Source organism: Pipra filicauda, unplaced genomic scaffold (assembly GCF_003945595.2).
Source record: "Pipra filicauda isolate LSUMZ 115617 unplaced genomic scaffold, ASM394559v2 scaffold4_size7858003_pilon, whole genome shotgun sequence".
Classification (NCBI taxonomy): Eukaryota; Metazoa; Chordata; class Aves; order Passeriformes; family Pipridae; genus Pipra; species Pipra filicauda.
This window is the reverse complement of record NW_024104643.1, coordinates 7,526,815-7,539,991: the sequence shown is the minus strand read 5'-3', so window position 1 is coordinate 7,539,991 and position 13,177 is coordinate 7,526,815. Positions and strand designations below refer to the sequence as shown.

General features: G+C 41.0%; 1 protein-coding gene across 2 annotated transcripts in view; it reads left to right on the top strand.

Moving 5' to 3' along the window:
- DHX35 (DEAH-box helicase 35) overlaps positions 1-8,328 on the top strand; it is a 28,532-nt gene extending 20,204 nt beyond the window's left edge. Inside the window, exons 17-22 of one of the 2 annotated variants that reach the window (XM_027711621.2) lie at positions 321-398; positions 1,497-1,626; positions 2,316-2,397; positions 2,912-2,983; positions 4,931-5,042; positions 6,587-8,328. In XM_027711621.2, coding sequence (XP_027567422.1) covers positions 321-398; positions 1,497-1,626; positions 2,316-2,397; positions 2,912-2,983; positions 4,931-5,042; positions 6,587-6,631 — 519 coding nt within the window. In that variant the 3' untranslated portion in view covers positions 6,632-8,328. Of the gene's footprint in view, positions 1-320; positions 399-1,496; positions 1,627-2,315; positions 2,398-2,911; positions 2,984-4,930; positions 5,070-6,586 lie in introns of both variants that reach the window. The other variant, XM_027711620.2, reaches the window with a different exon arrangement.
- The last annotated feature ends 4,849 nt before the right edge of the window (positions 8,329-13,177 follow it).

Sequence of the window (13,177 nt, the reverse complement as noted above, 5' to 3'; positions counted from 1 at the left end):
AAACCCCAAGCCTTCCCACACACCACTTCCTTTTGAGATGAATAAAACAGAAAGTAGTAGGATGTAACAAATTCGTAATAGGTAGCGGGAGCTTAATTTTAATGAAAGGAGGTTCTTTATCAGATAATTTTTCTAATTTTATTTGTAGAAGTGCTCCTGAATAAAGGGGAGGCTAGTGAAATATTGCTGTTGCCTGGAGGAACTGCCCTAGATGGTAATAATTTCAAGTCACCAGGAAATACAGAGCTGATGGGAACTGAGGATATTGGACATGATTTTTGCAAAAATCTGCCTCTAAAGTTATATTTATTCTTCTCCAGGCCAGACAACACAGAAAGTTTGCTGTGGAAGAAGGTGATCATCTCACTATGCTTAATGTTTATGAAGCCTTTGTCAAAGTAAGTCAGTTCAAGTGTATGTGGATTTGCAGGAATGGGAAGAATTTGAGGTTTTCAGTTCTGAATCTGGAAGTTCTCAGAGTCACAGCACCCTCAAAGCTGAGGACTTACTAAGTCTATGAAGTGATAGTTCTGCTTTAAAAGCAATTCTGGTCCTATTTTGTCACAGACCTTCTGTAGTTCCTCGGAACAGGGAATAAAGAGAATTTTGTTTGGGTTCAGTGTGGAAATCTTACGGGTAGACAGCTGTTTTCAAGGAGACTGGGATTTTTGAAAGGGCTTGGGGAAAACAAGTATCCAAATTTCTAATATAATATTTTGTCATGTTTTACTGATGATAAACTGCATCTAAATCTAAATCTTTTTTTTTTTCTAAATAAACTCATTGATCATCATACCCTCTTTTTCATTGACCTTATGTATTCATCCTAAGGTTTTACATCAAGCTGAGGTTTCACTTAACGATTTTGAAGTGCTACAAATTTGGGAGAAGTATATTTTGCTGGTATATAGCAATTGTATAATAATGTATTTGCAGCAGTGCTGAGTTGAAGTAGTATAACCACTCAAGTGTTTAAACATGACTTGCCACAAAGCAGCCAGACAGGCACCAACTGAAATGATCCCCCTTAAATTTTGTATCTGTGTGATTCTCTTAGAAACAGCCAAATGCAGAGATCATGGAGTGATGGCTGCTGGAGAAGCAGTTCTTTGCATAGAGAAGATTGAAGCCAGTGTACAGAAAAGGCTGTTTACATTTCAAGGTTGAAAACAGACTAGTTTATGATCTGAGAGGATGAGTGGAACAACTGATGCTTTCTCTTTCACCACATATGAAGAAGTGAAGCACATCTGTTTGAAAATACCCCACAGCATTTGATCTGCTATTATTTAGGAGTTTTTTGAAACGTGTTTTGTAGTTATAGGTGCTGTGTACCCTTGTTAGGTGCTTATGTAAATAGGTAATTTTCAGGGAAAACACAATAAATATGTTGTAGGAGGCAGAATTAAAAGAGAGCAAGGCTATCCAAAAGAGGTTGGGGTTTGTTTTGCTGATGGTATCCCACTGCAAGTTTTTCTGTTCTTCTCACTGTACAGCACAGCAAGAGCTCCCAGTGGTGTCAGGATCACTTTCTGAACTACAAAGGGCTTGTTAGAGCTTCTGTTGTAAGAGAGCAACTGAAAAAGCTTCTGGTCCGTTTTAAAGTGCCAAAGAAGTCCAGTGAAGGTGAATTTTTTTTTTTAAGCCATTGTTCAATAAATATTGAAGGTAGTTTCCAAATTGTCAGTCTGCTTCCTGCTTTTCTAGTAACTCTTGAAGTATTTTCTCCCTCGCCTAAAAATAATGTTAATTAAATCCAGATTTTTTTTTCCTAAAAATGGCTGAAGAAGAGCATTTCAGCATATTTGTACAATTGAAATTTAAGCCAATGTTCATTAGCTAAGTTTTCCAGCAAGAGATTTTAACCACTGATTATATATTTAAGGGAGTGATTTACCAAAGAGAGTCATAAATAGGTCCCCTGTTCCCTCTTAGACTTTTCAAAAAGTCATTTTTTGGTATGTTCAAAATGATGTTCAGTCACTGATTTCCAGCTGTGCTGTGTGTGCACAGGTGCCATGACTAGTTCTCAGCACTTATCTCTAACTCCTCTGAAAAATCAGACTTTAGTACTCACTGGCATGCAGGGTGAAGGACTGTGAAACTGCATGGAGTGGCAACAGTAGTTTTTTTAGGTAGTAATTTTCAAATTGCTGTGAGATTGAAGACAAATGAGATTGCAGGGTTTGTCTGCCTTCACACCTTTGCTGTCAAAGTCTGATGCACTGCGAAAAGTTGTTTGAGGTGATTAAGTGGTATTTTAGGGATTTTTGCCATTCCATTGACTCATTTTACAGAAAATTTCTTCTATTCAGGTGATCCAGATCCTGTTTTGAGATGTATAGTTTCTGGATTCTTTGCCAATGCAGCTAAATTCCACTCTACTGGAGCTTACAGGTAACTATATATAGTTCCAGTACAACTGTTGATTACTTGGAAAGCTCCTTTGATGAATAAATCTAAATTTAATCACCAAACAGATGCTTCTCTAGACCCTTGCAATTAAAAACATGTGGCAATTGATTTACTAAATATTTGAAGTTTTGTATTTGCAAACAGCTTCAATGTTTATCTCTTCTCTTTGGCAAATATAACTAAAGTTATTAATAGTGGGAAGCTGTTACTAGTAGTAATTAGCTTGTGTTTATTTAAGCAAGTACAGTTGCAGTGCAACAGTAAATAAATGCCTGAAATGCTACTTTTTCATTTAATGTAGGCATAACTTCTTTTAGGACATTAAATTATCAGTTGTTCCTTTGGCCAGGATTTAAGCCTGGTTTCATCTGTTCATTAAATGCAAATCTTATTAATTTACTCCAGCTCTTTCATTCTTGCTTTTATTGACATTCTTACTGGGGAAACGTTAAACAATAAATAGATGCACAGTCTGAAATAGTATCTTGCTTTCAAGGACTATCCGTGATGACCATGAGCTTCATATCCACCCCACCTCAGTGCTGTATGCAGAGAAACCTCCACGCTGGTAAGTTAAAGCTGCTTTTACTTGTTTGGGCATTTTTTTAAGGCAGCATCCAGACATGTTCCTGAATGACTTCTCTCCACCAGTGGATAAACAGATGTAGAAGGTCACTGTTCTCACAGAGAGAATCCAATTGGCATTTCCTTTGCCACATTTTGTAGGCAGTATCCAAATAAATCAGGGGAATAGAGTGACATTTAACTGCCAAAAATACGTGCAGAGTTTGGAAAGCAGAGCCAAGTGACTCTTGTTTAGTGGGCACCATATCTTGCACTGCGGATTGTTCTTTCAGTAGTCTCTGTACCTAGACAGAACTAGGGTTAATTTACTTTTATTAAGGCTATTAAGGAAATTCAAACATGTGCTGCAGTAATTGCAAATGGCTTGCTGGGAGAGGGCTTACACATAAAATGCACGATGTGAAAAGTTATGGCTGTCCAGCAGATTGAGGAAAGAACTGGTTGTACTTTTCCATCAGCTGGGATATTTTCATTCTATTTGCAGGTCAGAGATGCTCAGATAACAAACAAAAATGTGTTCCTAACTTTCAGGTCACCATGATCAGCCTGAAGTATTCGGGCTTTTGTCCTTCACTGCCTGTTGCTGGGACTTTGAAGGATAAACTTGGCCCAGTGTCATGGCTCGTGGCATCTTGTAAGACAGGAGTAATTAGCAACCTGAATGTCAGTGCTAGTGCATCCTGGGCAACCATCCTCTATGGAGGGCTTCAATTCTCTGTCTGTTACAGGTGTATCAAAAATGTGTTCTCATTCTGGTTTATTTTCCTCAGATTTCTCTTTAGTTGTATTAGTTGGCATGTCTCATGTTGCGTTTGGCAAAGAGAATTTTGGACTCACTCCTCTTTGCTTTTGAGAGCAAAATACCAATTAATAGGAGCCCACAAACCTCATGTGTTTGCAGCTCTGCTGCGTATAGAAGGCAGATAGTGACTTCTGGCTTTGGTGACTAACCCTTCAGTGTGGGGGTTTGTGCTTCCATGGGGAAAAGGACCTTCCCCACTGAGGGTGACCTCAGAAATAGGCTGTCTGTGCTGGTATCCTGTTCATGCTGACAGCAGGGATGAGTCCACATGGTTGGCTGTTTCTGTGTCTCTTGCCAGGAGATGTTCTGACAGGAGTTAAAGGTGATTTCTCCCTCTAATGCTTATCTTGCTTGTCTGCAGACTGGCGCCGGGGATACTCGTGCTGGGATTCATGCCCTGCTTGTTGTGGGCCCAGGATTTTGGTTCTTTTGACATCTTTCCTTATGATATTACAGAATAATTAATATTCTCTCTTCCAAAGTATCAGTTGTGAGTCCCCCTTGGTCCCATTATAAGAAATATTCTCTCTTCTATACCATATATGCATATGTCTTGGTAGTATGTGAAAGTAAAATATAATAGGGGCCTCTGGTGGTCTAGTGGTTAGAGTGTCTGACTCTCACCGCTGCGACCCGGGTTCGATTCCCGGCCCCCTGGGCAGGTGGAGCTCGTCAGCCGTGGAAGGCAATCCACCTAAGAGAAGGTCACTCTAAACAAACCTACATCCTGGGGACCTCACTGCCACTGTCCAAGCTTTGCTCGGCCCCGGCAGATGAACCTCAGGACTAAAGGGTGGGCTCAGTTCAGCGCACGCTGTGTCTCACCTAAAAAAAAATCCACTGCGCAGGCTGGAAGGGTTAATGACCTTTCCCAAATCTTCGCTCGCGAAGACTGGCCATTATATATATATGTGAAAGTGTTTTCATGGCAATCTAAAGTTGTCTTAATGGACAATACTCTGACCAAGCAGAGGGAAAGAGGTAAGAGGCCGAGTTACAACTTAAAGACTCTTGACACTCTATAAATGCCACCTCTGGCAGCACGTATGTGAAGCTGCCTAAATATGCTCTAGCTCATCTCTCCCTCATTACTTTACAGCAAACACTATTTTTTCTCCTTCCTCCTAGGGTAGTCTACAATGAAGTCATACAGACTGCTAAATATTACATGAGAGATGTGACTGCCGTGGAATCTGCCTGGCTCCTGGAACTGGCTCCTCATTTTTACCAGCAAGGAACGGTACGGAATCGGCATAAATCCCAAACGGTACCATTGCTGCAGCAGCAGCTCTTGTGTCTGACCTTTCTAAGTGTTTATGTTTCCTTTGTTGTCTATTTCATGGGACAAAAATTAAGTTGGTTTTGTTCATTTCTTCATTCATTTGTATTGATTTTAATTTAAAGGAAGAGGATAGTAAGTTGATGCATGAAAGGTTTTTCCCTATTATCCAGCCAACAGACAGGATCTCAGAGATACAAAGTGGTTCATTTCCACCCTGGTAAATTGAGCCTTCAACCATTTTACACTTGAATATGTGCACTGGACTTGGTAATGAGCCAGTGCTGTATCAAATCTGTTCCTGGAATAATTAGTCCTTTGATTCACATCCCATACACAACACAACATCCCACAGTGATATGACCTCTCCAGAGCCTGAAGTTTGGGATGAGGTTTTCCTTCGGGTAGGTGGTGTTGGGAAGTGGGACTCAATGGTTTGTTCAGATAAAACTTGAATTCCTTTTTGTAAGTGAAGAATACTTGTCTTGAATTTATTGCCTACCTTACATGTTCTCAAGGTAGTGCTGCAACTGTGTGGATATTCTGTGAAATTACATCAGAACCTAATTTTTACCATTACCATTCTTTTGATTTGATAGAGGTGAACTCAGTTTGCAGTATGACCTAATCATTGCTTTCATCCTGAAGTGAGTGGAAGCTCTGGAGGATGTTGCTGGTTTTGAGGAAATTTGTCTTTTCCAATTTGGTCAGTTATCCATATCAGCCAAAAAGCTTGGGTTTCCTTATAAAATGTTTAAAAATTAGAAATGTTTCTGTTGTGTAAAGCTTTGAATCATACATGTAAATTTTGAATAAGCAAGCCATTGCAAACCACACAGATTTATGTTAGTTTATAAACATTCAGACCCTTTTTCTACTGAAGGATACATCTTTGTGCTAGGAAGGGATCCCTCAAATATGAGTTTTTATTCCTATATCAAGTTAAACCCAAATCCCCAATGAATAGGATTCTGTGTTAAAACATGTTCTTCTACAGCTTCATCTTGGTCTCAGTCACTTATTTCTCATTCCAAATTTTGCAGAATTTCCTTCATATTTTTATTCCACATTTCTGTAGGTCTTTAAAAGCACAAAGGTCCAAAGGTCCAGTAACTGCAGAGTTGATACAGTAGTTAAAGTCTTGTCCTTCATGTGCATGCTCCTGGTGTTTGTGCAGATGTATTGTTGGGAGCACATCTATCTCCCTGTGCATTTTTACATCTGGCAACTTGCTTCCAGTAGGGAATTGTCCCTTTGCTTGCAGTTAGTGCAGAAGTGCTAGAAGATGTTATTTTACACCAAGCCAGAACATCACTTTGAGGTAGATGTGGATTTTTATTTCATAACTTTATTTTAGCTGTATCAGCAACAAGCAGAGGTTGGGAATGAATATTTGTGTAAGAATTTATATAATTTGGGATTAAAGACTGAAAGCATTCTAATTGATTTTTTTTTTTTTGCTAATTGTGGTGTGCCTGCTAAGCAGACTTTCTGTTCTTTTGCAGCATCTTTCCTTGAAAGCAAAAAGGGCTAAAGTAGATGACCACTGACATGGCTTAAGTCTTGTGACATCAGAAGCAGAACCTACCAGTGATTCCAAGCTGGCTACAGTCCATTCAGCAGTCAGTTCATTAGCAGTTTGATCTTCCACCAACTTAAATGTTTAAATGCCTGCCAGGATCTGTAGGGGTTTATGCATGACCAGTACACTGTAAACCTACGTAGAGCTTGCATTGTGGACATTTTATTCTTTGCCTACTTGACCACTGTTGTTAATCTGGGCATGTTGCTCCTTTTAAATAGGTAGAAAAACAATTTAAAAATTAAGCAGACATACAAGACCACAAAAAAATTGAAACCTTCAAGAAAGAAACAGATTTCCTGGAGTGGTACAACTGCCTTACGAGTGTGGGGAATAGGGTACCCTGCCTCTGTTACCTAGAGCACTGTGACCTACACCAACAAAACTGAGCCTGGCTCCTACCAGCAGGAGCTCAGGGCAATCCACTACTCCTGGAGGTGCAAGGTGCTGCCATGGAAACATTGATTGCATGTTGGACCATCCCAAACTGGTGCAGCTTGTGCTCCCAAGCAGTAAAAGTCTCCCTCCTGAGGTGGAGCTGCCCCATTCTCTGTGCTGAGCAGTCCTTCCGTGGGCAGCTCCGACTGAAATGTCTTGTTTCTGCACATGAGAGTTGCTGTTTGGGGAGGGGGAGGAAGAGGAGCTCAGTATTTTTAAGAAGGATTAATTTTTGGCCAATCAGGAGACTAAACATGTATATTCCCAAACAATCAAGTTCACTTTACTCTTTTTTTTTCCTGCAGGAGAAAAATTCCTAGTCTCTCACTGCTTGGCAGTATCAGTAAATTTCATTAGGGAGATATGTGGAACACTGTTTGTTTAGTCTCTGTTGTTCAGTATGGAAGGAAATGTTTTGTACTTTCCTATAACGAACACAGTCCTATATATTTCTTTTATTATGAATCTGTTCTTTACTGCTTGGGACTCACCTTCCTATGTTACTGAAGAGAAGGATGCTCTGAACAGTTTCTGCTTTAATCAGGATTCCATGACTACTTTTCAGTAAGGAACTATGCTTATTTGTGTTCTAACAAAATAGCTTGGATACATGTATTTAATTATTTCCATTTTCCATTTTTACCTATTAATATTTATTTTAGAGAGATATTATTTGAAAATTTTATTTTTGTAAGGCAGCTGATTTGATAATATGTTTTTGGCATATTAACTATTTTATTTTCTTTTTTTAAAAAAAGTATATAAATAGGCAAAAACTTCTGCATAGAACAAATGCCTTCCTCATTACAGGACTGCCTCAAAAACTTTCTTGAGAACTTCTTTACCTTCTCCCTTCCAAACACCTGCAGAGAGAACATGTTGTGCCATGTGCACTGTGTATCTCTTCAGCGTCCCGACTGCCAGCACAAACAGATGTACCAGTCTCCAGGAATGGCACCAGCAGCATGAAAACTGTGTCACCTTCCTCCCTGTTGTCCCTGTGACCTTCACCTTTGTATAAATCTCTTAGAGTGGAAGCTCTTTGGGGCAGGGACTGTCTCCCAGCTGGAGCTGAGAGCAGTGTTGGCACTTACTAAAAAGATTCAATTTGCAGGTTTTTTTCTCTTAAAGGCCTGGAGAAAGAACTGAATATGAAGACTTGTAAAATGTCCGTGTTTCTCTGTCCTCTGGAAGTATTCTTAAGAAAAATAAAACCATTGAATCGAAGCAGTTTGAGAATTCATCACTTCAGTGGGTGATTTCCCAAGGTACTGTGTGTTTGTACTGGCCTGGGCTGTCAGTGGGTGGCTACTACATTTGCCAGTTCTGAGAATTTTGGGTGGTTCTGGAGAACTCTCTTCCCCAGATGTTCTTTTACCTGGCTGTACAGCTGCAAAAATTTTCTGTAAGAAAGACTGTGACTCTTGTGGAGTTCAGAACCCAGGGATGTACAAGCTTTGTCAAATGCTACAAGCAATTTTACTTCTATAAGAATGGGTGCAGTAGGTCTTTGTAAACAAAAAAAGAAACTAAGGCTTGTCTTTTTAGCAGTTTTACAAACTGTTGAGGTATCACCAGCCACAAAACAGGCAGACTTTATACTAGAGATGCAGGCTAAGAATAAATGTTTTTAGGATCCAGATTAAGGTCACCTTTAGAGAGAAAGTCCTGCTTGCATCAGAGGTATGGACCCTTTGAAGGCGTTTGAAGGCACAGACCCGAAACTTAAAAACCCCTGAAAATCTCTTTGCTTTGTCAAGCTTTGGCCTACAGCTGTGCTAGATTTGTACAGAGCATTATGCTTTAAATAGCCTTGATTAAGGAGGTGGGTTACTGCCTTGTTGTTGGCTCTTTGCTGCATACACAGTCTGTTGTGGGGGAGGTTGAAGTCATTTGTAGATGGTTTTCAGTAGTTTATAAAACATTTGAGGATTTTATCTCTGGCTTTTAGAGAATGAGGTTAAAATATTAGTCTGTTGAATCAAAATACTGTTTGAAAAAGAAGTCATTCTTTCACTGACAAGGAAACAGATTTTTTAAAAGGTAAATTTACAATTCATTGATGTCAAATGACTGTGGAGAAAAAAGGAAGGTACACTCCTCAAGCCCATCAGAAAATGCTGTCAGTGTTTCTACTCATGACTTCAGTACTGTCAGCTCTAGAATAAGATAAAGCTAAATTGGAATAAAGGTTCAGCCAAGATAATTATCAGTTGAAATATATTTCTCATCTTGTAGATTAAAAGTAATTCTGATAAACTGATGAGAAAACAGTCACAGCTCTTCCTGGTTAATCTGAAGAAAGAGACGAGTAATTAAAAGTCTAAAATGAAAAGGGACAAAAGTAAGGGAGGGGTGAGTGCCATGGCTTCTCCATGGTTTGTGATAATGGATAAGAGGATGTGTAACTGAGCCGTGCACACACAGCAGTGTTCTCTGCACGTACATCAAAGTGATTGGACAGAACCTGTTTCTAAGGTGAGTTAAGTTTATGTGTTACAATAAGCACATTACAGACAGGCATCGGGAAAAAATGGGAAAAAGTGGTAAGTCAGGTAACAGGTGCCTTTAAACACAATGAAAGTGGTTTCCCAGAATGGGATATCTGTGAGACTCATTCTAGATCTGGTGGGTCAGAGCTCTTCAGGCTCTTGGACAAGTGGAAACAGTGAAGAGTTTCTTGTTACAGCAAATGGAAAAGCTGGAGGGAGATGTTAAGATGGGGAGAATATTGGAGCAGCAGTGCTGCAGGAAGGGTTGGCAGGGCTGTAAGGCACTAGAAATGTTTTGGTAATTCTAAAGTGTTCTGTGAAGAGGGAGGGCTGGGTTTCTTTGACTCTGTTGGGAGCCTTGGTTGTAGGGAAGGAGGGAGAGAAAAGAGCAGGGAAGCAGAGAGGTACCTGCAGGGAAGGTGCACGTTGGTGCAGGGTGTCTTCATCCTCAGTTCACATGGAATTTGTTTTACAACAATTGTTTGTGCATTGCTGGTTTGCTCCTCTGGCTGCTGAGCAGGAGGTCACTGAGCTGCTGGCTTGGCTGGTGGGAGACTAAACTTCAGGAGCTGATTGGAAAATAATTAGCTGAGCCAGTACTGCTGTGCTTTGTGTGACTTGCAGTGAAACTCCTGACCAGCCATCCTGGAGTCAAGGACTGGGCTGTGTGTGGGGGGCCAGCAGCTGCTGCTGATTCCCTCTTCAGAACCCCCTCCTTTGGAGCATCAGTGAGCACTGGAAACTGTGCTCACCCCAGGACTCTGGTAAGTGTCACTTCCTGGACTAATTCATCACTTTCGAGCAATTCCATTGAAGGCAACTTGGAAGCAGTGTTTATTACTGTAATTTAATAACTTAATGTTAATCTCTGTCAAGTGGCTGTACAATCACTAAATGGCAAAGAAAGTCAACAGTACGACTCAGCATTTGAAGTAAGTTCCTTTATTGGGACTTGGAATAAACAAGTTGCAGGATGAAACATAAGTAGCATGTGGGAAAATAGTCCTCGTATCCAGTTTTGGGCTCAAAACTGACTGCACTTTGAGAAAGGTGCCAGTAGATGGCAGGCACCGCTTTCAAGTAGTATCTCAGGGGAAAAAGTAATGGGCCAATTCTTAACAGTTTTTCTTATTCTTCAGTTTTAACATTCAATTAGAGCAATGGTGAGAACAGGGCTGCAGGTACACGGTTGGCAAGAGCAGCTGCTGCTCTGGATCTGCTCTATGTCTTCCTGCTGTTCTCCATCCAAAACTTTTGTACAGATACATCCAAATTCTTGTCCCTTTGTCACAAAGTCTTTTTGAGTCTATTTAAAGGTTGTCTTGTCAGTGCGAGGAGTGGAATACAGAGGGAAAATGTATTGTAGACGGAGATCCCAGGGACTAGGAAAGCTGAAATATATGGGAACCCACTACTCAGTCACTTGAGTGAAGTTCCCATTAGGGTTTGGAGACTTTCCAGGAGCCCTTCTACCTAAGCAAGCAATAATTTCTGGCAAGACAGGTGTTCTAGGCTTTGCCAGAATTCCTGCACCAGGTGCAGTGAGAGGAGAGTTGAGCTGAGCCTGACAGAGCTCTAAGCAGGGCAGAGCCACGCTGATGGCACCCAGCAGAGCTGTGGAGGGAGCTCAGTGCCTGTCACCAGCACAGGTCTTCCCAAGGTGGCTTCTCCAGGGACAAAAACCTTCAAGGAGTCCAGAGGTACTATAGATCACTTTGGAATGGGCTGTTTTGTATATTTTTAAGAAAGTTAGAAGATAAACATTCTGTATCCACCTCCTCTCTCCAGAATTTTTTTCTGGACTGACTTTTTGGTTGGACACAGAAAGAACTGGAGCATCTGAATTTGCTGTTGACTTTGTCTCTCTCTTTGTAAACCCACTTGTAGTTCATTTTACTGAAGTGTAAATATGAGTGAAATTTTACCTCCTACATCAGAAGGAGACTGCAATATCTGTCAGACTTATTGACACCCACAAACACGATGCTTTCTGGAAGGCAAAAATGGCTTTGGCAAGTGGGTTAGCGTGTTTGGAGTTCTCTTGCCAAAGCTGGTTCAAACAGTTTGAGAGAAAACTCTTCTCTCTAAAACTGGAAGGAGCAGATTGCTGACATTGATATTTCTCAGTGCTGACTGATCTTTAAATGCTGTGCTTGATTTTAGTTGCACTTTTTTCCGCACTTTGATTTCTCTGTTAAATTCTGGGGACTATTTATGTAACTTGTCTCCCTTTAACTTCTCCTTTGTGGTGACTGGAGGAATAGCTATGAGAGGAGAGAGTGAGTCTTCCTTCTGTCCCTTCTTCTACCATGGCTGAGTGGCAGAAAGTAGTTTGCTACACACCTCTCCTCCTGTGCTTTTCCATTGCAGAAAGATGCAGACGTGCAAGGGACTGTTGTTTCCCCTCCTTTTCTATTAAAAAATAAGTGAAAAAGCAGGGTGAAACTTAAAAACACAGATAAAATGCTAGAATATTCCTTAGGAAAAAAATTCAAAACCTTTTTAATGAAAAGTTTTCAGGGAAAAATCCATGAATTAAGGTAATGGCCCTGTCTGCAACTGCCCAGCTGTTGATATTTGTCTCTCCAAGCTGTGCTCTGCACACACACACACACTCACAGCAGTCCGACTCACTGGGCCTTGGTAATGCCATGAAAATGCCCTTCTAGAGACTTGCAACATTTCTCATTTGTTCTGTGAGCCTGTGTTGTTTTGGCTGAGGGGTTCATGTGGCACAATCAAGGTGGGAAGCACTGAGAAAGCTCCTGCTGTCAGCAGGAACTGCTGTTAAAATCTTGGTGCTTACATGATGCTGAAGAGGTGATATGGAGCTCCTGAGTGGAGCAACACGTGGCAAACACATAATGAAAAATAGCAACTGAATCAAAATTAATTATTACAGGGAGCAGCTTTTCTAGACAGTGTCTTGTCTGAGTAGCCAGGATGGTTCAGAGGTTTGGAAGCTCTTTTAATGTCTTTAAAGATTAAATCCCTCCATCGCTGTAGTGTAAACTTGCATTAGTTATTTACAGCTACCTGCATGAAAGGGCTCTGGGCATGAGTCAGGGATCTGTGAGGGCTGACTTTTGAACATCTGGCTCCTGCAGTGGACACCACAGCCTTGTGTAGGTGTCTAATCTTCCATGCAATGCAAAGGAACTATTGATACCAAAGGATAAGGTGCATGGCATTCAGTTTGCTTAGTGGGAAGCTAACTGAGATACCTGAGATAGCCAGGTAAAAGCGAGTTTGAGGTGGTTGTCGTGGTGGGAGCTCAGCTCTTTGGGGCACTGTGGAAACTCTCATGGGACTGAGTATCTAAAATTCTCCCATTAGGTGATGTAGACATATGTGACCCAGTTCCAAAGCTGGAAAACCAGTTGTATTCACTGAGGAGACTGTGGTGGGACTTTCAAGTCCTCTTCAGTCACAGTAACACTCTTCACCTCCAAGAGAGAAGCTGAGGGTGCAAATGGGGGCACTCTGCACCCCCAGAGTACAGATCAGCTCCTCCAGCATCTCATCGCCTTGGGGGGAGGAGTGTGGCTGCAACTCTGCAAAAGCAGCTCCCAGGGAGCAGAGAG